We start from the raw sequence: 24537 nt of genomic DNA on the forward strand, positions 1-24537 counted from the left end.
TTTATCAGCACCAACACTTAATGAGGTCTGTTCTGGGCTGAGACTCGTCCTCCATCCGAGTCTGATGGAAATCTGTGCTGTAGTTTTTGTGTAATCCTGCTGACAAACCAACAAACAACAAACAACAAACCAACACACCAACAAACAACAAACCAACAAACAACAAACCAACAAACAACAAACCAACACACCAACAAACAACAAACCACAAACCAACAAACCAACACACCAACAAACCAACAAACAACAAACCAACAAACCAACAAACCAACAAACAACAAACCAACAAACCAACAAACAACAAACCAACAAACCAACAAACAACAAACCAACAAACAACAAACCAACACACCAACAAACAACAAACCAACAAACCAACAAACAACAAACAAATGGACGCAGGTGAAAACACCTCTGTCTTGGTGGAGGTAAGAAAGAAATTTGAGACAGAGTGAAAAACAACAGAGTGGAGCGTCAGTGTGTTGTTTTGATCTTTGTGTTTAACTGACCTCATCATTCAGGTGAAAGTTGCTCAACAAGCTGCTGAGAACACACACAGCTGCTGCTCACACACACACACACACACACACACAGCTGCTGCTCACACACACACACACACACACACACACACACACAGCTGCTGCTCACACACACACACACACACACACACACACACACACACACAGCTGCTGCTCACACACACACACACACACACACACACACAGCTGCTGCTCTCACACACACACACACACACACACACACACACACACACACACACACAGAGCTGCTGCTCACACACACACACACACACCCACACACACACACACACACACACACACACACACACACCGCGTGTTCTCGGTGGAAGCTCGTTTTTCCCACTCTGTCCTCCCGCTCTGAACGCGTCCTGAGCTGATTGACAGCTGCGGGTGTCAGCGGTGGGCGGGGCTGGTGTTGCTCAACATGGCTGCGCCCTGCTCGGATCAACAGGTCTGAAGGTAACCGACTTCTGTCGAGTTCAACTTTATTCTGATCGATTATCGATCACTTTCATTAACTGTCTGTTTGTGTCGGAGCACCGGAAGTAACCGAACAGCTTCAGGCGGGAAGATGACGCTGTCAGCTGTTCGCTAACATGCTAAAGTCCAGAGCACACAGCAGACTGACAGCTCAGCTGTTAGCATGTTAGCATGTTCGCCTGTTAGCCTGTTAGCAGCTGTAAAGTCAGTCTGAGCACAGCGCTGCAGTTTTATCGCGACAGGAAGTGGTTAATATGCTAACTGTTAGCTTCAGTCTGAACTCTCAGTTTATACATGAAATGACTGCACGTGTGACGTCACATTCATGTTATTACATAACAGCAGTGACGTCAGAGAAAGAGGTTACTGGACAGTCAGTACTCAAACACACACACAGTACTGCAGCTGTGTACACTCACACAGTACAGAGCAGGACTGTAGATGTAGTTGTACCACAGGGTGAAATACTCCATTACATGAACAGTCAGAGTACACAAGTGTAGTAAATTATACTGTAATTATCAAAGTATTAGCTGTTAGTTTTATATAGTATGTATATTATTGCAGTGGGAATCTGCGGATAACGATGTCTCACTCTGATCATTTTATAAAGACCAATAAACTGAATTAAGGGGGGCAGTGACATCATCAATGACATCATCAGTGACATCATGGCTGTGAACAGATTAAATTAGATTAGTTTAGTTTAGATTTAAGTTGGTCGTCACCGGGGTGTGGAGTTCAGTGACAGACGCAGAGAAAAAGCTTCCCCTGAACCTGCTGGTCCGGGTGCGCAGAGACCCGTAGCGCCTCCTGGAGGGGAGGAGGGTGAACAGTCTGTGGTTGGGGTGGGAGCGCTCCTTGACGATGCCGCGTTGCCTTTCACAGACATCGTTTGCTCTGGAGAGCCTCGATGGAGGGGAGTGAGGAACCGGTGATGCAGTGGGCAGTTTTCTGCAGTGCTTTCCGGTCAGAGACGGAGCAGTTGCCATACCATACTGTGACACAGTTGGTAAGGATGCTGTCGATGGTGCAGCGGTAGAAGTTCACCAGAATCTGAGGAGACAGATGGACCTTCTTTAGTCTCCTCAGGAAGAAGAGACGCTGGTGAGCCTTCTTGATCAGGGTGGACGTGTTGAGGGTCCAAGAGAGGTCCTCGGAGATGTGGACACCCAGAAACTCGAAGATGGTGACACGCTCAACCTCCGTCCCTTTGATATGGATGGGGGTGTGTGTGCCACCATTTTACTTTCTGTAGTCCACAATGAGCTCTTTGGTCTTCTTGGTGTTGAGAGCCAAGTTGTTGCTGGCACACCACGCTGTTAGGTGCTGGACCTCCTCCCTGTAGGCCAACTCATCGTTATTGCTGAAACCAATCACCGTTGTGTCGTCTGCAAACTTAACGATGGTGTTGGAACCATGTGCAGGTGTGCAGTCATAGGTGAAGAGGGAGTAAAGGAGGGGGCTCAGCACACATGGGGGTGAGTGCAACTGGGGCGGAAGTCATTAAGGCTCGCTGCAGTGGAGTGTTTTGGCACCGGCATGATGGAGGTGGTTTTGAAGCATGCAGGGACAGCTGCATGGGCTAGTGACAGGTTGAATATGTCAGTCCAGACCTCAGCCAGCTGCACAGCGCAGGCCCTGAGGACGCGTCCTGGGACACCATCAGGACCAGCAGCCTTCCGTGCATTAACCCTGCTCAGTGCCGCAGCACGTCGGTGGGAGAGAGTGTGAGGGGTTGGTGGGCTGCAGGGAGCACAGCCTCCATGGCCACCTCCTTGTCCCTGTCAAAGCAGCCATAGAAGTGGTTAATCTCATCAGGTAAGGAAGCGTCGCTGGATGGAGAGGAGGTGTTGGTGGGTTTGTAGCCTGTGATGGCCTGGATGCCTTGCCACATGCGTCGGGGGTCAGAGTTGTTCTTGAAGGGTTCCTCGATCCTAAGCTTGTAGCTGTGCTTGGCCTTTTTGATGCCCTTCTTCAGGTTATCCCTGGATGAGCTATAGGCCCGAGCATCACCTGATCTGAAGGCGGTGTCACATGCTTTCAGCAGGAGTCGGACCTCTCCATGGCTTCTGATTAGGGAATGTGGTGATCCGTTTGAGGGTGGTAACACTGTTGATGTTGGAGTTGATACAGTCCAGAATGGAGGAGGCATATAGGTCGATGTCCGTGTGGGAGTCGAGGGTGGCCTGAGTGGCAAACATATTCCAGTCAGTGTTTTCAAAACACTGTTGAAGTGCAGAGTCTGCTCCCTCTGGCCAAACTTTGACTGTCCTCACTGTGGGTTTAACGCGTCTGATGAGTGGAGAGTATTTAGGCAGAAGGAACAGTGAGAGGTGGTCAGATTGACCTAGGTGGGGGAGGGGGACAGCTTTGTAGGCATCAGCCATGTTTGTGTAGACATGGTCCAATGTCTTGTCTCCTCTGGTGGGGCAGGAGACATGTTGGTGAAATTTGGGTAGTACAGTCTTCAAGTTGGAGTGATTGAAGTGCCCGCAACAATAAAGGCTGCCTCGGGATGGAGAGTCTGTTGTTTGCTAATAGCAGTATGCAATTCTTTCATTGCAATCTTAGCATTAGCATCCGGTGGAATATAAGCTGCAGTCACAACGGTAGATGTAAACTCTCTGGGCAGATAGAAAGGTCTACACTTAACCATGAGATACTCTCGGTTAGCTGAGCAGTGACTCCCGATGATGGTGTCCGTGCACCAAGTTTTGTTTACATAGATCTCGATGCCGCCTGTGGTTATTTCCGGTTGGTAGAGCGGAGCTGGCTGGTCCCGCTGTTTTGGCAATCACTGGGAGTTTGTCGGCTGTACGATATGTGCGCTAAACTGGGTTAAGTGAAAACACTTGAAACAAACAAGCAGATAACCACTAATTCGCAATATCTGGAGAGACACAGGGCTTTGCGATCCGTGCGCACCGCCATCTTGGGGAACACTTGTCTGACCGTCACAAAATGTAAACTCAGAAAACCCTCCGGAGGATCGTCCAATCAGCTGCTGCCTCTGTTGTGTGACGTCGTCCTCATGAAGTCGGGTTGATACATTTAAAGTTACCTTCATCTGAAGCTGCAGCTATTGATTACTTTATACTACTGATCAGCTGATTGTTCTCTTCAGAGACATCAGAAAACTGAGAGTTTGGTGTGTGTGTGTGTGTGTGTGTGTGTGTGTGTGTGTGTGTGTGTGTGTCCAGGTGTTCATCATGTCCAGGGAGCAGGTGAGTATCAGTGAGCTCCTGCTCTCATTGGACAGTTCAGAGCTGCAGGAGGCGGAGCAAGTCAGAGCGGCCATCAACCAGCAGCTATGTACAGGTGAGTCCACCTCTCTTTCTCCACCTGTCTGTCTTCGCCTCTCCGTCTCCACCTCTCTGTCTCCACCTGTCTGTCTCTACCTCTCCATCTCCACCTGTCTGTCTCCGCCGCTCCGTCTCCACCTGTCTGTCTCTACCTTTCTGTCCCCACCTGTCTGTCTCCACCTTTCTGTCCCCACCTGTCTGTCCCCACCTGTCTGTCCCCACCTGTCTGTCTCCACCTGTCTGTCTCCACCTCTCTGTCTCCACCTGTCTGTCCCCACCTGTCTGTCTCCACCTGTCTGTCTCTACCTGTCTGTCTCCACCTCTCTGTCTCTACCTGTCTCATGTGAACTGCAGTGTATTGTGGGTAATCAGTGACAGTGTGGTTTTGGCGTCCTGGCGCCTCCTTGTGGTCGTCATGATGATGACCTGTAGTTTCTCCTGCAGACAGAGGAGGCGCTGTCCTCTCCTCTCTGGTGGAGTATTACCTGGACTCCTCCTCCCCTCAGGCGGTGCTGCTCCTGTCCTCCATCAGAGAGCCTCATCACAAGGTCAGCTGACTGTCAGGTAACACAGAGTGATGTCTGATTATTGATTATATATTGATTTTAAACCTGATGTTCCTGTCTGTCTGTTTGTCCATCTGTCTGTCAGACTCTGCTTGAGAAGCTCAATGAGACTCTGAGCAGACCTGGATCCAGACCGGCTGCTCTGACTCTGCTGGGTCACCTGATCAGGAAGCAGCCGCCCTGGGTTCATCACATCAGCCGCTCGCCACTGCTGCTCTCGCTGCTGCGCTGCCTCAAGGTACCAGTACTACCTCACAGTACCAGTACTACCTCACAGTACCAGTACTACCTCACAGTACCAGTACTACCTCACAGTTCTAATACTACCTCACAGTACCAGTACTACCTCACAGTACCAGTACTACCTCACAGTTCTAATACTACCTCACAGTACCAGTACTACCTCACAGTACCAGTACTACCTCACAGTACCAGTACTGCCTCACAGTACCAGTACTACCTCACAGTACCAGTACTACCTCACAGTACCAGTACTGCCTCACAGTACTAATACTACCTCACAGTACTAATACTACCTCACAGTACCAGTACTACCTCACAGTACCAGTACTACCTCACAGTACCAGTACTGCCTCACAGTACCAGTACTACCTCACAGTACCAGTACTACCTCACAGTACTAATACTACCTCACAGTACCAGTACTATCTCACAGTACCAGTACTACCTCACAGTACCAGTACTACCTCACAGTACCAGTACTACCTCACAGTTCTAATACTACCTCACAGTACCAGTACTACCTCAAAGTACTAATACTACCTCACAGTACCAGTACTATCTCACAGTACCAGTACTATCTCACAGTACTAATACTACTAAATCAATAAAAGATCTCTGAAAAAGAAAAAATCAACAACATAGAAGTCAGCTGATCGTCTTCATCACACAGAAGACTCTGGGAGTGACGCTGAAGGCTAACGTTAAGCTAGCTGCAGGCTAACGAACACAAACACTGAGAATCTCTGATCCTGCTTTTGATGTTGATTTTTAGAATTGATTTGATCACTCATTTCTACTGATTTTCAATTTAGAATCAAAATCTTGATTGATTGATTGATTGATTGATTGATTGATTGATCGTCTCCCCAGACAGACACTGACGTGGTGGTCCTGATCACTGGAGTCCTGGTCCTCATCACTCTGTTACCCATGATCCCTCAGGCCGGGAAACAACACATCTATGACTTCTTCGACGTGTTCGGACGCCTCGCCTCATGGAGCTACAAAAACCCCGGTGACGAGTTAACTGATGAAATATCAGCAGAATAATCAATAATGAAAGTAGTTGATGAGGAGCAGGAACTGTTGATGAGACGTTTGAAGCGTCAGTCTTCAGTTTTAATCTGCAGAATCAGAACTTAAACTTGTTTTTGGGAGCCTTTTTTTCCTCTTCTGATAAAATAAAGGATTAATATTCAATATTTAAAAAACATTTGAAATTAAAGAAGTTGAACACGTCTCCATCAGATTAAGACTTAAATGCCTGAAAATATGAAAAGATATCAGACACACTGTGTACATGCAGTTCTGACTGCTCTCTTCTGATTGGCTGTGTGTTGTCTCCTGCAGGTCACATCCCGGTTGCTCACCTGGTCCACCTCCATGCAGGTGTGTACTCTCTGTTCCATCGTCTGTACGGGATGTTCCCCTGTAACTTCATCTCCTACCTGAGGCTGCACTACAGCATGAAGGAGAACCTGGACACCTTCCAGGAGGTCGTCAAGGTCAGTACAGACCAGCACAGACCAACACAGACCAGTACAGACCAATACAGACCAGCATAGACCAGCACAGACCAATACAGACCAGCACAGACCAATACAGACCAATACAGACCAGCACAGACCAATACAGACCAGTACAGACCAGTACAGACCAACACAGACCAGTACAGACCAATACAGACCAGCATAGACCAACACAGACCAATACAGACCAGCATAGACCAACACAGACCAATACAGACCAGCATAGACCAACACAGACCAATACAGACCAGCACAGACCAATACAGACCAGCACAGACCAATACAGACCAGTACAGACCAATACAGACCAGCACAAACCAATACAGACCAGCACAGACCAACACAGACCAGCACAGACCAACACAGACCAGCACAGACCAGCACAGACCAGTGCAGACCAGCACAGACCAGCGCAGACCAGCGCAGACCAGTGCAGACCAGTGCAGACCAGCACAGACCAACACAGACCAGCACAGACCAGCACAGACCAGCACAGACCAGCACAGACCAACGCAGACCAGCACAGACCAACACAGACCAGCACAGACCAACACAGACCAGTACAGACCAGCACAGACCAGCACAGACCAACACAGACCAGTACAGACCAACACAGACCAGCGTTCAGCTCACTGTGAGCAGAGAACATGTGACTACGTGGAAACAGATGCAGAGTAAAGATTTGGGCTCATGTTGCAGCTCACTGACTCCGTGACTGTAGTACACTTCCTGTTTACATCCCTCAAAGCATTATGGGAACTGTAGTTTCAACACTTGTAGCAATCAAACAGAAAACACTTCATGTGAACTTTTCTGTAAGACATGTTGTTATTAATGTTTACACTGTCTATAATCACTAAACTGTCTGTCTGTCTGTCTGTCTCTCTGTCTGTCTGTCTGTCTCTCTGTCTCTCTGCCTGTCTCTCTGTCTCTCTGTCTGTCTCTCTGCCTGTCTCTCTGTCTGTCTGTCTCTCTGTCTCTCTGTCTGTCTCTCTGTCTGTCTCTCTCTCTGTCTCTCTGTCTCTCTGTCTGTCTCTCTCTCTGTCTCTCTGTCTGTCTGTCTGTCTGTCTCTCTCTCTGTCTGTCAGCCCATGTTGGAGCATGTCAGGGTTCACCCGGAGCTGGTCACAGGGACTCAGGACTGTGAACTGGACCCGACCAGGTGAGGATGTACCCCCAGATCACACATGGCCCTTCAAAATAAAATATATAAACACGCACTGCCATCACAGTTGATTCCTGTGCGGTCAAACCTGAAAGAACACACACTGTAATGTTTATTGTGAAAGGGTTAACCTGACTTCCTGTCTCCGTCAGGTGGAGGTGTTATGAAGTCCATGACATCGTGATCGAGTGCTCTCGAGTGTCTCTGGACCCTCTGGAGTCGTCCTGTGAGGAGGAGATCTACTCCTCCCTCAGAGAGCCTCCTCCCTCCCCCTCCCCCTCCCCCAGACCTCCCTCACTGTGCTCCCCCCTCCCCCAGCTGATCCTCCCCTCAGAGAGCATCAGCAGCTCAGGTCAGTGACCTCTGACCTCTGACCTCTGACAGGCTCTGATGAAACAAATGTTTTCTGTGTTCAAACATTCAGACTTCATTAAAACTCTTTCATGTGTAAATTAATTAATGACAGGAAGTTCAGTCTGTCCTCCGTCTGGAGGTCTGAGTCAGCTGACACTCAACAGCTCCTGCATCCAGGTCAGATTACTGCTCCTCCCTCCTCCTTCTCCTCTCTCCTCCCTCCTCTCTCCTCTCTCCTCCCTCCTCCTCCTCCTCCTCCTTCCTCCTCCTTCCTCCTCCTCCTCCTCCTCCTCCTCCTCCTCCTCCTCCTTCCTCCTCTCTCCTCCCTCCTCTCTCCTCCTCTCTCCTCCCTCCTCCTCCTCCTCCTCCTTCCTCCTCTCTCCTCCCTCCTCTCTCCTCCCTCTTCTCCCTCCTCTCCTCCCTCCTCTCTCCTCCCTCCTCCCTCTTCTCCTCTCCTCCCTCCTCCTTCCTCCCTCCTCCTCCCTCCTCCTCTCTCCCTCCTCCTGCCTCCTCTCCTCTCCCTCCTCCCTCCTCCTCCCTCCTACTTCCTTCCTTCCTTGATTCCTTCCTTCCTTCCTCCCTCCTCTCCTCTCTCCCTCCTCCTGCCTCCTCTCCTCTCCCTCCTCCTCCCTCTCCTCCCTCCTCCCTCCTCCTCCCTCCTACTTCCTTCCTTCCTTGATTCCTTCCTTCCTTCCTCCCTCCTCTCCTCTCTCCCTCCTCCTCCCTCCTCTCCTCTCCTCCCTCCTCCTCCCTCCTCCTCTCTCCCCCCTCCCCCCTCGTCTCCTCCCTCCTCCCTCCTCCCTCCTCCCTCCTCCTCCCTCCTACTTCCTTCCTTCCTTGATTCCTTCCTTCCTTCCTCCCTCTGCTCACACATGTTTGTGTTCAGGCTGATGATGTCACATGGAGCCCCTCCTCACATTGTGGTTTGTCGACGCCCCCCCCTGAACCTGCTGCTACAAGCTCCGCCCACTCACTGAGCAGGACTGCCTCCATCTCAGGTGAGACACTGTGAGACACTGAGACACTGTGAGACACTGAGACACTATGAGACGCTGTGAGACACTGTGAGACACTATGAGACGCTGTGAGACACTATGAGACGCTGTGAGACACTGTGAGACACTGAGACACTATGAGACGCTGTGAGACACTGTGAGACGCTATGAGACACTATGAGACACTGTGAGACGCTGTGAGACACTATGAGACACTATGAGACGCTGTGAGACGCTGTGAGACGCTGTGAGACACTGTGAGACACTGAGACACTATGAGACACTGTGAGACACTGAGACACTATGAGACGCTGTGAGACGCTGTGAGACACTATGAGACGCTGTGAGACACTGTGAGACGCTGTGAGACGCTGTGAGACACTGTGAGACACTGAGACACTGTGAGACACTGTGAGATGCTGTGAGACACTGTGAGACGCTATGAGACACTATGAGACGCTGTGAGACACTGTGAGACACTATGAGACACTGAGAGACACTGTGAGACACTATGAGACACTGAGACACTATGAGACACTATGAGACACTGTGAGACACTATGAGACACTGAGACACTATGAGACACTATGAGACACTGTGAGACACTATGAGACGCTGTGAGACACTGTGAGACACTGAGACACTATGAGACGCTGTGAGACACTGTGAGACGCTATGAGACACTATGAGACGCTGTGAGACGCTGTGAGACACTATGAGACACTATGAGACGCTGTGAGACGCTGTGAGACACTGTGAGACACTGTGAGACGCTGTGAGACGCTGTGAGACACTGAGACACTGTGAGACACTGTGAGACACTGTGAGACGCTGTGAGACACTGTGAGACACTGTGAGACACTATGAGACGCTGTGAGACGCTGTGAGACGCTGTGAGATGCTGTGAGACACTGTGAGACACTGTGAGATGCTGTGAGACACTGTGAGACGCTGTGAGACGCTGTGAGACGCTGTGAGATGCTGTGAGACACTGTGAGACGCTGTGAGACGCTGTGAGACACTGTGAGACGCTGTGAGACGCTGTGAGACACTGAGAGACATGTCGTTAACACGTGATGATCCTGATAAATAACCCTGTCCGTCTCTCTGTCTCTCTAACTCCAGGTGTGAAATGTCCCTCCTCAGCCACCGTCCCAGTGACATCACTGACTGAAGAGATCCAAGATGGCGGTTTGACTCCTGACAACAGCAGCCAGGTGAGATCAGGACTGCAGGTCGACGCTCCGCTCTCTTCTCTTCAGTGGAAGGCTTTTATTTTGAAGGAGTCTTTTTCTTCCTGCAGGGGAAGTCGGTCACAGATTTGGACGGGTCATCCTCCTTTCAGCCAATCACAGAGAAGGAGGGAGGAGTCCAGAGTGATGTCATCGACCACAGTGAAGGTCAGATTAAGATAATAATGTCCACTTATGATCTTCTGGAGCGTTCAGCCACATCTCATGTTCCTCTGTCTCCCTCCAGAGGTCGCCTCCCAGCAGCCTCCCTCCTCCTCCTCCACCTCCACCTCCTCCACCTCCTCCCAGCAGCCTCCCTCCTCCTCCTCCACCTCCACCTCCTCCCAGCAGCCTCCCTCCTCCTCCTCCACCTCCTCCACCTCCTCCCAGCAGCCTCCCTCCTCCACCTCCACCTCCTCCCAGCAGCCTCCCTCCTCCTCCACCTCCTCCCAGCAGCCTCCCTCCCCCTCCACCTCCTCCCCCTCCACCTCCTCCCAGCCCGCTCTCCTCACCTCCACCCCGGGTCGCGATGAGGCCTCGTCAGGTCCGGCCCTCCGCCCTCCTCCCTGCTCCATCTCTCTCTGCTTCACCCCCCCTCACCCCTCCACAGAGGACGGAGGCTCCGTCCTGTTTGGCCCCGCCCGTGCAGAGCGGAGCCCCGCCCCTTCGTATGAGCCCCTGTTTGAGCTGGCCCTGCCCCGAGCCGCCACGCTCTTCATCGGGAAGAAGACGAAGGTAATCTGAGGCTGGAACACGAGAAGGTTTTCAGACAGCAGACGTGATGTTTGTTCGCCGTGTTCCACAGAATCTGTTCTGTTGGACTGAAAACTGAAAAATGATTGAAGTTCTTCGTGACGGGTTCGTAGGATCAGAATCTCTTCCTGGTGTCGGATAGAAAACAAAGATTGTGCACAGTGTTGCATCATCAGACCTTCATCAGTTCATGGAGATAAAACATCATGAACATCTAAAGTTCTCTGAGAGGGTCACACATAGTTTCTCTGTTTCTCAGTGTAACAGCCAGAATAAATCCTGATCGTCTTAATTAAACCAGAAACAGTCCAACCAGCTGTTTGTTTATAATAAACACAAGTTCAGCAGTCACAGTTAATAAAGAGAACTGCAGCTGCTGGTGATTATTGATTATTGATTATTGATTGATCCTTTATTGGTGTTGGTTTGTGCTGCAGGAGGTGCTAGAGAGAGCAGCAGGTGAGCCGAAGGAGGGAGGAGAGGGGGAGGACAGGGAGGAGGAGCACACCTCCGTCTCTCCTCTGGAGGTTTTGGACCAGCTGATCGTCCACGGACACGAAGCCCACGAGGGCCTCAGCAGGAGGTGAGACGGTTGCCGTGGAGATGGTTAATGTAGAGACGAAACAGAAACTGAACGTGACACTTTGATCACGATCGATCTCGTTCCTCCGCTCTAACAGAAGAAACACACGTATCTGTGCAGGGCAGGGTGAGCTATCGAGGCTAGCCAGTTAGCTTAGCCGATGAGCGGGGGTCATTCCTAACACAGTGGTGCTTCAGGATGCAACACAGTCAGGTTATTATACACACGTGAGCTTTATAACAGGAATATCAACGTGAACGCCATCGGTGACTTCTGCAGCGCTCACGACAGCAGAGAGCTGGCAGGAAGCTCACCTGGGATTTCAGAATAAAGGTCTCTGAACGTGACATTGAGAGAAAACAGGGGGAAGACGTTCTGCTACACATTTCTGTCACCACCAGAGCTAATGGTGAGAGTGCTAACTAATCTGATCATTGTGTGTGTGTGTGTGTGTGTGTGTGTGTGTGTGTGTGTGTGTGTGCGTGCAGGTTGTCAGCAGTGAATAAGTCGGTGGATCGGAGTCATTTTGGAGGTAAACAGCAGAGCATGAAAACCAAAGGTACCTGAAACTAACACTGACACCCTCAGACTCACCTCATTAATTGATTGACTAATTGATTGATTGATTGATTGATAGATAGATGAAGTAAATGTGGAAGTTGGTTGCAACTGGTCTTTGTGTTGAGCTGACTGATGAGTCAGTGTCACGTTTCCTGTTGTTTCAGGATTGTGTTGTTGTAGAATTCCACCATATTCTCTATGCTAACATTAGCACTTAGCTCAAAGTGCAGCTGAGTCTGAGTGGTCTTAAAATGGCCGCCATGCAGAGGACAAGCCGTCTCCATGTTTCAGGACCCTGACAGACCCGCCTGTGAAGTCACAGCTCGGTGTGACTGGACTGTTCTGTCGATGGACGGCAGTGAGCGGTTGATAACTGGTCGCCCGTCACTAACCAGACTAACAGACTAACCTGACCTGCTCCTCATCGTCATGTCCGTCCAGACTGAAACATCTCGACAACTGATCAATGAATGGTCCTCACATCTGGTTCAGACGTTCCCGTTCCTCAGAGGAAACACTCTGATCACACCTTTTCCCAAACAGTGGTACAGAGCTCCCTCTAGTGGTACGAGGAGGAATCTCAGATGTGTTTTTAAAAAGGAAATAAGTTAATTAAAGTTAGTTAGTTAATGCTTTCAAAGTACTGCAGAATGCTGACTTTAAATACTCAAATATAATTTAAAATAAGTTTTGTCTTCCCTGTAATATTTCAGTTTCAGCTGCGACGTCGTCACATTCATGCACAGAAATAATCCACGATTGTGTCGGAGCTGAAGTCTGACGGTGAGACAGTGAAGGTAGAGTGAGACGTGGCTTCAAACAGGAAGTATGAGGAAGAGAGGGCGCAGCAGGAGGAGGATATGTGAAGCAGCTCTGTTGAAACACAAGCTGACAGTGAACTGAGCACCGTCCACAGCACCGCTAACGTTAGCAAACAACACAACAGTAATCTGGATGCAAGCTGTGTCCCAATTCAGGGGCTGCGTCCTTCGAAGGCCTCGTCCACCGTTGTTAAATGGGACGGTCTCGCCTTCGGAGCATTTCCTGGTTGTGTCACCAGATGTTCCCGCCCCTTACCCTTACGTCACGATTTCTGCCGCCCAGGCCCGCGAAAGTGAACATACGAGTAGAGTTTGACTGAAAAACGTTGGAGGTTTTAAGGTCCCCTGAAGTTTAACATATCTGGCGTTGGATGTTCAAATGAGTAAAAACCGAGTATAAACCCAATACTTACATTTAAATGTCAGTCTGCGCCACTTGATGTCGCATTTTTCTTGCTTTCCCTCTTCTGCTTCGGGACTGAGCAGCAGCGCGCAAAGGATCTTGGGATATGGGAGGCCGTGAAGGATAGCAGCGGTGCGTCCTCCAACAAGAGTGAAGGGCAGGCAGCATCTGAAGGAGCCTTCGCATTGGGACGGCCTTCACGCAGCGTTGTGACGTAATTGGCCTTCAAATGCGCCCTGCGAAGGATGCAGCCCCTGAATTTGGACACAGCTACAGTCTGCACACGCTAGCATACTGAACGTCAGTCATAATGTCGGCACATGGAGAGACTTAGATCATCTGAGGTGGTGCACCAGATCTAAAGGTTGACAATCACTGCTTTAACTGCTTTAGTGATGCTCTGTGTTCCTCTAGCGCCACCCAGAGGCTCAGACCAGGAGCTGGTAGTTTCCTCCGTTACAGGTAGACAAGAAATAAACATCAGTGAAGATTTTTTTTTTCTGAATCTATAATTTTTAAAAGATATTAAAGAAATAATTCTGCATAACATTCTGATCTCCAGACTCTCTGCCGGGTTTTAAACGCATCACCATCAGACTAAAGAGCGAGATGTCAGATAGAACAAACACACACCCTGCCCCTGACAAGTACTGTGGTGTGTGTGTGCGTGTGTGTGTGTGTGTGTGTGTGTGTGTGTGTGTGTGTCAGGCCCCACCCAGGGGGAGGAGCTTCAGTCTCTGAGGAGTCAGCTGTTGCTGGTCCACGGTCAGCTGCAGTACGAACGATTCAAACGTCAACAACACGCCGTCAGAAACCGCCGCCTGCTGCGGAGGATCATCAACGCCACCACGCTGGAGGAGCACAGCGTCGCCATGGTAACACACACATGTAAACACACATGTAAACACTGAGAGATGATCATGAAGGTTTCATTTTTGTTTGGTTGTTTGCAGAAGGGTCAGCTGAGCGTTCAGGACGAAGAGATTCGATCTCTGAAGACGAGTCTGCAGGAAGAACAGCGGCGATACACACAGCTGCAGCACGACACACACACACACACCCAGCAGCTGCACACACACAACCAACAACTGCTGCTGCAACGCCAGGACGAGCAGAGAGACAACCAGAGACTGAAGGTACACAACACAACCACACACACACACACACACACACACACACAGAGTTATGTTAATCCTGTGTTGTGATTGGCTGTTTTAAACCCTCCTGTGTTGTGATTGGCCGTTTCAGAGCGAGCTTCAAGAGTGTCAGAGCGGGTTGAGGGATCTGGAGGCGGAGCTTCAGAAAGCCAATAACAAGGCTTACAATGCAGAACACCAGCTGACCCAGCTGTCACTCAAGGTGAGGGGCGCTCCCATTGGCTGATGTCATTTAAAGGTGCAGTACGAAGAGTGAGGAAAAGTAGGATCTCTGACGTCTCTGTACTGTGTTGCAGAGATATCTACTGTAGTTAGCATGATAACCAGCTAACTAGCTAACAGCATCTACAGTTAGCAGCAGTTAGCGGTTACTCCGATGCCCCCTTGTGTTTGGAGTCTGAATTACACAGCTGTTTAATTCTTACATATGGCACCTTTAATGTTTCTTGTTGACATGAGTGTAAATAAATCTGTTTGCATGGAGACAAATTAAAACTGTAGATAAAGGAATGAAAACAGCTGTTAATAGAACTATTGATCCTTTACTGTCAGATCTATATCAGATATATTGATCTGTGTGTCGCAGCTGTGCAGCAGCGAGCAGCTGCAGCAGCAGATCTTCCTGTTGAACCAGCAGCTCGTCCTGCTCAGAGAAGCCAACAGAGGTCTAAACGAACAGCTGGAGGGAGCAGAGACACACTCCTGCACTGTGAGCGCGCACACACACACACACACACACACACACTGACTGTCTGTTGTTAGACTGAGACTTTTACACTCGGACACCTGTCAGTTACATTTTTCATGAACACACCATGACATCCCTGTTGGAGCACATGTCCTGGTAGCTGTATGAAGTGTAGATGTCAGAGTTTAAGACGTGCACCTGAATGCACCGGATGGATCATCTACATTAGATTGTGAGTGTCGACACATTTGACTGAAGATGTGACTCATCATCAGCTGACAGCTGATTGGTGCTGAGTTCAGTTCTTCACCACACTGAGCTGTGTGTGTTTATGTCTCCAGGAGGCGTCCATGCTGCAGTGCAGCGTGGGTAAGGAGTACCAGCGGCTGAAGGACAGCGATGTCCTGCAGAGACAGAAGCTGGAAGCAGCCAATCACAGGATAGCAGAGCTGGAGAACCAGCTGGCCAAGAAAGACCAGCTGATCCTGGACCAGAAGAAGCTTCTGGAGGACACGAAGGCCCAGAGCAGGTCAGAGGCCGTTTACTGTTGTTGGTCCGACAGACAGGTGGCGTCATGTAACACCTGATCCCTGAGAGGTTCAGGAGTCAAAACACACCTGCAGGCAGCCAATCAGACTCCTCCGTCCTGACTGGTCCTGTAAACAGGAAGAGAAATAACCAGGTGTCTTCTGTCCAATGTGTGTGTGTGTGTGTGTGTGTGTGTGTGTGTGTGTGTGTGTGTCAGGGCGGAGCTGGCGGCCTGTGACAGTCGCTGTGTGTCTCTGAGGAGACTCACTCAGACTCTTCAGACGGAGATGCTTCACCTGTACAGTCAGGTCCAGCTGGACTCTCACACCCACAGCCGGCCTCAGGACGACTGCAGCAGGTACAGGTCAGTGATGTCACAGGTGTCTGAACCAATCAGAACACAGCTGTAATCATGTGTTCTCTCTCGCCCTCAGGTCAAACGGCAGCAGCGTCTCTTTACCTGCCCCTCTGGGCGGCCACATGCCCCGCCCCCCCTCTTCTTCTTCTGTTGGTATAATAAACGGAGGCATGGACGCCCTCTCCACCTCCCCCCTGCACCTCCCCTCCTGCTCCTCCTCCCCTCTCTCCCTCTCCCCCATCGACTCCCCCCTGGCCGTCGGCTCCTTCCTGGAGCAGCGTGCACGACAGCTGTTCAGACCGCCCAATCACAGCCAGGAGGAGGAGGGGCAACAGGAAGGGGAGGTACAAGAGGAAGAGGAGGATGAGGAGGCCCAGCCAGAGAGTCTTCCTCTGGGTCAGGAGGCAGAGGAGTCCACCCTCCTCGCAGGCAGTCCTCAGATGGAGGCTCAGACCCCGACCTCAGCCTCTGGACCTGCAGCGCCCCCTGCTGACCTGACGCTCGCTGTCCGACAGAGGAGACACGAACTGAGCATCATGGACTACGATGAGACGCTGCCAGAGTACTGAGGGAGGGAGAGAGGAGGGGCTCCAGGTGTTAGCAGGCTAATGCTAACTGACTCGCCACGCTGACCTCTAACATCTGATCTGAACACATCAGGACCTTCAGTTGCTCTTAACAAGACAAATAATAAACTATATTAATACACAGCTGCACCTCACCCTCTAACTAAACCTGCGAGTGTCAGGAATTTCATTCAGAACCCAGCGGTCAAGAATGATAACCCTGACAAACCACTGCAGCATGTTACGCTTCAGTTAGCTTACAAGCTAACTCATTTGTTGCTGAGAGTTTCTTAAATTGTTTTACCTTAAACAATGAATTCAGAAATATGCTGCTAATAAGCTATTGAGCAGTTAGCTCACAGGTTAATGTAAGTGTAACAAAAAATAAATAAATTAATTTAATGTTATCCAGATTGAAAAAACAAAATGGCTAGTATGGCTAGCATTACTAGCTTAATGCTACTGGTGCCAGAAAACACTGCAGTGGCCTCGATTTAGCTAACAATTGATTTGATCTGATTTGATATAATTAATGGACAAAAACAGTAAATTCACCAAGATGTTAAACTCAACAATTTGTTATAAATGATTAAACTATAAGGTCTTCAGAAAATAAATGACATCAGTACAAACTTCAGCACATCAGAGCAGCTAAATGCTGCAAATCAATAGCTTCTGTAAAGATCAGAAGTCAAGATTTACCTTCTAAATCAGCCTTTTGTTCTTCCACACAGAGTTAAACACATGAGCGCCTGGCCACATCAACATAGCTAACATTAGCTTGTTAGCTCACAAGCACAAGGCATTTGGGGGATAGGAATAAAAACAGACTTTACCTCAGAAAAATCAGTTTAGATATGAATACCTGTCTGATTAATTAACAATCTTTTGACTATTTTCTCATGATCTGTGAAGGAAATGAGTTCTCAGCAGCGACTGAAGGTCCCGATGTTAAAGATTCACAGTTGGTTTCCTGTCTGGAGGGAAACTTACTAAAGCCAAAAATAAGGTTAGAATGAGGAGAATTCAGTTTTACAAAGATGCTAACAGAAGCTGTGCTAATCATGCTCTGTTAGCTGTAGCGTCTAACTGCCTTACTGTCAAAAAATGTTGTTTTTCCTCTTTGCAGCTAGCCATGTGGCTAATCTGTCAAACACATCATCAGATGCTACGCCAACATCAAAACACTAACTGACATCTGACTTTTGCAATAAATCTTCCTCAGGATCTTCATCAGTTGATGAGTAACCGTATTGATTATTCCCAATTAAATTTTCTTTTTGTCCTCCAGGGGCAGCAGATTCAGCTTCGCACCATCATATCTGAGATATTAGCATTTTATAAAGTATGCTAACATGTTAGCAAACAGCTGCTGACTCCGAACAATATGATTGTGGGGTTCCTCAGGGCTCTATTCTCAGTCCTTCATACTTTGAATTTTCATAAAACATGCTAATGTATTTGTCCCTCAACCATCGGGCCTCTTCTTCCCTCATTAATTCCTGAAGCTTGAACTCAACACGCAGCCTCTCAGATCCCAAAAACCTGCAGTTGTCAGCCTTCATCCTGTTCTGACTGAATAAATAAATGATCTTTGATTGGAGAAAACATCCCCTGCGGTCGACTGCTCAGGCTCCAGGAGTCCGAGTCATTTCTGTACGACCAGGACGTGTTCAGACTCGCTAACATTTAGAGAAATACCGTTGAACTGTTTAAACTGCTGCTTTCAATCTTTATGCTAAGCTAGGCTAACCACGTTCTGACTGCAGCTCTGTAGTGACAGAGATATGAGACTGAGATTTATCTGAAGACCTCACTCAGAAATAAAGATGATAATATTTCCTCTCAGCCGAACACTGAGCAGGATCAGTCTGAGTTCAGGGTGTAAAGTTTACAGTGACACACACAGACCAAAGACTTCCTCTGAGTCCAGCTGATTACAACTGAATGACTCTAATTATCTCTGGGTCATTAGTTTTTTCTCACTGGTGAGCAGCAGCTCCTCCTCAGTGCTGCTCTGTTTGTTTCAGAGCTCTGCTGTCAGGAAACATCTGGATCATGTGTTTGTATCACAGGCCTGAAGAGACGAATGTCAAACTGTGAACTAGAAATAAAGACGTGTGAAACCTCCGGAGCTCCGTCTCAACTCTGTCCTGACCACCCGACATCCAACCGTCACCTGTCCAGTTTCACTCTGTGTTTAATCAGGCAAAGGTTTCTACAGCTACAAGAATGAATTATATTAAAGATATTTAAATGTCTGAGGCTACATTCAAATCCTAGTTCAGTGAAAGTGAAGTGCAGGTATTGTCAGCTTCATGTGGTAAAATGTCTCCTGTGACTGGAGGTCAGTGGTTCCTGGAGGTCGGTGGTTCCTGGAGGTCGGTGGTTCCTGGAGGTCAGTGGTTCCTGGAGGTCGGTGGTTCCTGGAGGTCGGTGGTTCCTGGAGGTCGGTGGTTCCTGGAGGTCGGTGGTTCCTGGAGGTCGGTGGTTCCTGGAGGTCAGTGGTTCCTGGAGGTCAGTGGTTCCTGGAGGTCGGGCCCCTCTGAAGGGTCGCCAGGTACATCTGAGGGGCCATGAGATGATTGATGTGTGAGGAACTCTAAAATCTGTACTCAGTTCTGGACATGTGTCTAATATTTACTTTGCAAACGAGCTCAGAAAATAGAGATAAATCTATTTTTGGTGAATCTGCGAACAACTCGGATATCTGAGCGGTGATGAGGGAGCCAATATGGCTGCTTGTTGAGAAAAGGTTGGAAACCTGTCCTGTGATGTGAAACTATTTCATTGTGTCTTTTTTATGCACGTACCTCAAAGCCGGACTTAAATACAGTCCAGAACATACAGTGACCGCCCGCATCTGGATATTGATGAAGAAGCCTGTAGTTGTGAATCGGTGTTGGACTGAGGTGGTTTCAGTGCTGATGTGCTGATAACAGCTGTCAAACTTAATCATTGTTAACTAGCGTTAAGCTACTGAGGTGAACTTAGTTTCAGTTGGATAATGGACAGACATTCAGTCCGGAGACGTCTCTGCCTCAGGTTGACCCAGTGTTGGCAGCAGGAGGACGGTCAGCTGCCTCCCAGAACCATCAGCTCATTCATTATAATCAGGTCTTTTATTATAATCAGCTCATTTATTATAAACAGGTCATTTATTATAATCAGGTCTTTTATTATAATCAGGTCTTTTATTATAATCAGGTCTTTTATTGTCCCTGATGGGAAACTGTTACTGAATTTAAACATTTAGCTCGACACTTTGGTTCATTACATGTTTCAACAGGATACGTTAGAACAGCTAACTGGCTAATACAGAGCTAGCTTTAAATCCCAAAATGGCGGACCGGAAGTCTTACTTACTTTCATGATATTTTTAGTCTTTTATTAGTTTCCTTGTTTGTTAACACTGAAGATAAATCAAAGACAACAGACGTGTCTCTGTTTTTATGTTGCCTCCATTTTAAAATTGGAAAATAAACCAGGACACGGTGTACGCTTCTGCGCAGGCGCGCTGATGACGTCCTTCCCTAGCAACAAGCAAACGTTTCTTGGCAACCGGCTCGTTAAGCAGTAAGAAGGTCCATCTGTTTATTACCGATACTTTAATATATAATATATATATAATATTTAATATCGTCTGTTTCTGTTCTGTGAGAGTCGATTTATTAAAGTCACGAGTTAACGCGTGAGATAACCTTAATGTGACGTCACGGACCGACCCGAGTGTACCAGGTACAGATGAAGCTAGCGTTAGCTGCGCTAGCGTTAGCTGCGCTAGCGTTAGCTGCGCTAGCGTTAGCTGCGCTAGCGTTAGCTGCGCTAGCGTTAGCTGTTAGCTGTTAGCTGTTAGCTCTCCGTCTGTTTCAGTTTATGTTCAGATATTTCAGTCTGTCGCTGAAACGTGTTGAGCAGCAGAAGAAGAAGTAGTCACATCTTGTACTTCAGTAGTAATCCTACACTGTAGAGTAATCTGTTACAGGTTAACCCTACACTGTAGAGTAATCTGTTACAGGTTAATATTACATGATCAGATCTACAGGATCAGATCTATAGGATCAGATCTACAGGATCAGATCAGATCTACAGGATCAGATCTACAGGATCAGATCAGATCTATAGGATCAGATCAGATCTACACAATCAGATCTACAGGATCAGATCAGATCTACAGGATCAGATCTACAGGATCAGATCTACAGGATCAGATCTATAGGATCAGATCTACAGGATCAGATCTATAGGATCAGATCTACAGGATCAGATCTATAGGATCAGATCTATAGGATCAGATCAGATCTACAGGATCAGATCTACAGGATCAGATCTATAGGATCAGATCTACAGGATCAGATCAGATCATCAGGATCAGATCAGATCTACAGGATCAGATCTACAGGATCAGATCTACAGGATCAGATCAGATCTACAGGATCAGATCATATAGGATCAGATCTACAGGATCAGATCAGATCTACACAATCAGATCTACAGGATCAGATCTATAGGATCAGATCATATAGGATCAGATCTACAGGATCAGATCAGATCTACACAATCAGATCTACAGGATCAGATCTATAGGATCAGATCTACAGGATCAGATCAGATCATCAGGATCAGATCAGATCTACAGGATCAGATCTACAGGATCAGATCTACAGGATCAGATCAGATCATCAGATCAGATCTACAGGATCAGATCAGATCATCAGGGTTAGGGTTCTTCTGAAGCTAAATGTGATGCATTCATGGTCCTCAGGAAAAAAACACCCTCTCCCAGCCCTCCTCCTCCTCCTGGTCCTGATGGAGGGGACGGTGCAGCCTCTGAGGATCCCTCCTCAGATATCTGTCTACGCTGACAAACACAACATCCTCCACCTGGTGCAGGTATTAAAGGACCATTCTGCAGCTCTCAGCTGTTTAAGCTACACAACCTTCTGCCGTCAGGTTACTGACCTCAGACAGCAGTCATTTTAAAGGACATGATTACAGATGTATCAAATGTTTTTATTTATGATTGCATTGCTATTTATTTTTATAATTATTTGATCTCGGTCCTTCACCGACCTCTGTTTGTTTGTTGATCTGTGTTTTTGACGTGCAACATATTAGATGCTGCTTGTGTGATTGGGGACAGATGAATTGTCCTCTTTGGGATCAATAAAGTGTCTGAATCTGAATCTCTGTGTTTCAGAGCATGTTGTCCAGTCTGGTGATTGATCAGCCTGAAGATCCGATCACTTACCTGATCAGACTGCTGCAGAGGAGCAGCTTCGACAGTCAGTCAACACACCTGAACACCTGTTTTATATCCCATAATAACCAAGACGCACCTGAGCTGATATCACACTGTTGGACTGAGACTCTGGAGGAGTCATGAGATAATTAGCAGGATAGTGAAGAAGAAAACACTGTATTTAATGTTATAAGTGATATAAGTGTTTTATAATGTGACATCCTGCAGCCTTTGATGAGAGTTAGCGTAGATGTTTGTCTGAATGAAGTGGTTGAACCAGCGCTAGTGTCCCTCTGCACTCTGTCCAACCTACATCCTGCTGAGATGATCCTTTGTGCAGCCACCAGGTGGAGCTGTGAGTCCACAGAGTCGCAGCTGAAGTCAGTTTAATGAAGCTGTTAGACTGACAGGTGTCAGAGATCACTCATCACCGTGTGACTGACAGTCATAATAAAAGTGGACACAGTCGAGCTGACGTCAAACAGAAGAACAAACACAGAAGTGATGAGGTCATACTGTCCATGATGTTTAATAATAATAACAATACGCTGTATTTATTCATGATACTCAGAAACTTTACAGAATTACATTAGAAAAAGAATCAGTATTTTTAATATTTACATTATTAAAGTAATGTAGCACAAAGTGATATATATATATATATATATATATATATATATATACCAGACTGTGACCCAATATACTGTCTGTCTGTCTGAACTGTCCGTCTGTCTGTCTCTCTGACCTGTCTGTCTGTCTGACTGACCTGTCTGTCTGTCTCTCTGACCTGTCTGTCTGTCTGACTGACCTGTCTGTCTGTCTCTCTGACCTGTCTGTCTGTCTGTCTGACCTGTCTGTCTGTCTCTCTGACCTGTCTGTCTGTCTCTCTGACCTGTCTGTCTGTCTGACTGACCTGTCTGTCTGACCTGTCTGTCTCTCTGACCTGTCTCTCTGACCTGTCTGTCTGTCTGACTGACCTGTCTGTCTGTCTGACTGACCTGTCTGTCTGTCTCTCTGACCTGTCTGTCTGTCTGACCTGTCTGTCTGTCTGACCTGTCTGTCTGTCTGACCTGTCTGTCTGACCTGTCTGTCTCTCTGACCTGCCTGTCTGTCTGTCAGATCCCAGGGTCGTGCTGCTCGGTCCTCCTGCTGTTGGGAAACACACAGTGGTGAGTGTCACCGTGACGACCAGGTGTGTGTACAGTTAGATGTCTCAGTGTGAACGGCACCAACGAAGAAGAGTCTGACCTGCATCAGCCACAGCAGCAGATGTAGTGGAGAAGAAGACAGTAGCATGAAACGATACATCAAGTAATCCTGAGTAAATGTAATCAGTTACATTTCTCTGCTGCTCACTGTGTCACTTCTTCTTCTGTGGTTTGTCGTCCTCCTTCAGGCCAAGAAGCTGAGCTCTGAGCTGAGAGCCGTCCATGTGACCACACACAGTTTACTGAGCGACCAATCAGAGCTGAGCGCTCAGACACAGCACACAGAGCAGGTTCTGACTGGTTTACATTTATTGATCCAGAGTTTAAATCCCAGCAATTATTTTCACTGTTGATGAACCTGCTGATTACCTTCTGTACTGATCGATCAGCTGTTTGGTCTCTAAGACGTCCGGAAGTGATTCAGTTTTCTGTCACAGAGGAAAGAACCAGCTGACAGAGGGGAGAGCGCTGCTTCTTATTGATTAATCACCTGTCACAATAGTTCCAGTTGTTCTGGTCCGTGTTCATCAGTGGATCTATAACTGTGTGTTCAGGAGCTTCCTGCTGAGCTGCTGGTCCAACTGATCCAACAGAGACTGAACCAGATCGACTGCTTCAACAGGGTGAGACTGTCCTCCACTCACACACACACACACACACACACACACACAGTTATCAGTGTGTTCTGATTTTATATTGTTTTATTTATAAAGACACAAACATTAATAAACCTGTGTACCTGTGTACCTGGTTTGTGTAGAGCTGGTTCTGATGTCTGTGTATGTGTCAGTGCAGCAGGAAGTGTCTGTGTGGACCGAGCCGACACAGCCGCTCCTCTCTGGGCAGCCACGTCTGTCTGTGCCGGCCGCTCTCTCAGGCCCGGCTGTGGCTGCTGAGTCTACATAGTCAACGTTTTCCTCAGTGTCGGGTCGGTTACAGAGCTCAGATAATCTGCCGGGGAGTATTGTGTGTTTAGGGCCAAACAGCATTGGAGTTTGCTTTGGGTTTTGGTTGCAGATGTCCAATAGTTGATGTATTTGTCTTTTTCTTTGCTATAATTTGGCGGGGCCGGATTGTGTGAGGGCGGTCTTGGTGCCCGGTGCTGTTGGAGCTGAGCCTCTGGACCAGCTGGCTGAGGGGACTCCTGTCTCTGCTCTCCTCTTGGCATTGTAGGGCTTTGTAGTGGTGGAGCCGGGCTCGCTGGCTTTGAGGTGTTGGTAGAATTTTATAGCTCTTTTTTGGATCCAACAGGGGAAATTGG

General features: G+C 48.2%; 2 protein-coding genes across 8 annotated transcripts in view; both read left to right on the forward strand.

The window, feature by feature from the left end:
• Positions 1 to 929: 929 nt before the first annotated feature.
• On the forward strand, positions 930 to 18960 carry tsc1a (TSC complex subunit 1a). 5 transcript variants are annotated; one of them, XM_073466681.1, is made up of 22 exons: positions 930 to 998; positions 4223 to 4340; positions 4769 to 4872; positions 4976 to 5128; positions 6004 to 6148; positions 6484 to 6638; positions 7751 to 7824; positions 7980 to 8179; positions 8294 to 8358; positions 9068 to 9179; positions 10302 to 10393; positions 10480 to 10576; positions 10656 to 11143; positions 11599 to 11744; positions 12233 to 12303; positions 14238 to 14404; positions 14483 to 14665; positions 14778 to 14888; positions 15273 to 15395; positions 15716 to 15903; positions 16120 to 16266; positions 16337 to 18960. In XM_073466681.1, exons 2-22 carry the CDS (start codon positions 4232 to 4234, stop codon positions 16827 to 16829), a joined length of 3423 nt encoding a protein of 1140 aa, XP_073322782.1. In that variant the 5' UTR covers positions 930 to 998; positions 4223 to 4231; the 3' UTR covers positions 16830 to 18960. The 5 variants fall into 5 exon arrangements, with proteins under 5 accessions (XP_073322782.1, XP_073322785.1, XP_073322784.1 ...); XM_073466684.1 differs by having other exon boundaries at positions 12233 to 12276; XM_073466683.1 differs by having other exon boundaries at positions 931 to 998; positions 16120 to 16260.
• Positions 18961 to 20523: 1563 nt separating this feature from the next.
• The window catches only part of ak8 (adenylate kinase 8), a 12131-nt gene continuing 8117 nt past the window's right edge, over positions 20524 to 24537 (forward strand). Inside the window, exons 1-6 of one of the 3 annotated variants that reach the window (XM_073466690.1) lie at positions 20524 to 20564; positions 21592 to 21719; positions 22027 to 22111; positions 23188 to 23237; positions 23465 to 23566; positions 23831 to 23899. In XM_073466690.1, coding sequence (XP_073322791.1) covers positions 21636 to 21719; positions 22027 to 22111; positions 23188 to 23237; positions 23465 to 23566; positions 23831 to 23899 — 390 coding nt within the window. In that variant the 5' untranslated portion in view covers positions 20524 to 20564; positions 21592 to 21635. Of the gene's footprint in view, positions 20565 to 21568; positions 21720 to 22026; positions 22112 to 23187; positions 23238 to 23464; positions 23567 to 23830; positions 23900 to 24537 lie in introns of those variants that run through there. The other 2 variants (XM_073466688.1, XM_073466689.1) reach the window with 2 other exon arrangements.

The sequence above is a fragment of the Pagrus major genome, chromosome 5 (assembly GCF_040436345.1).
Source record: "Pagrus major chromosome 5, Pma_NU_1.0".
NCBI classification, from domain to species: domain Eukaryota; kingdom Metazoa; phylum Chordata; class Actinopteri; order Spariformes; family Sparidae; genus Pagrus; species Pagrus major.

What these genes read in the sequence shown, in the direction of transcription:
- tsc1a (XM_073466681.1), top strand. Translation starts at nt 4,232, where the DNA reads ATGTCCAGGGAGCAGGTGAGTATCAGTGAGCTCCTGCTCTCATTGGAC. An exon ending in TGTGAACTGGACCCGACCAG is followed by an intron (nt 7,825 to 7,979) that starts GTGAGGATGTAC and finishes TGTCTCCGTCAG; the next exon opens with GTGGAGGTGTTATGAAGTCC. An exon ending in CAGAGACACACTCCTGCACT is followed by an intron (nt 15,396 to 15,715) that starts GTGAGCGCGCAC and finishes TTATGTCTCCAG; the next exon opens with GAGGCGTCCATGCTGCAGTG.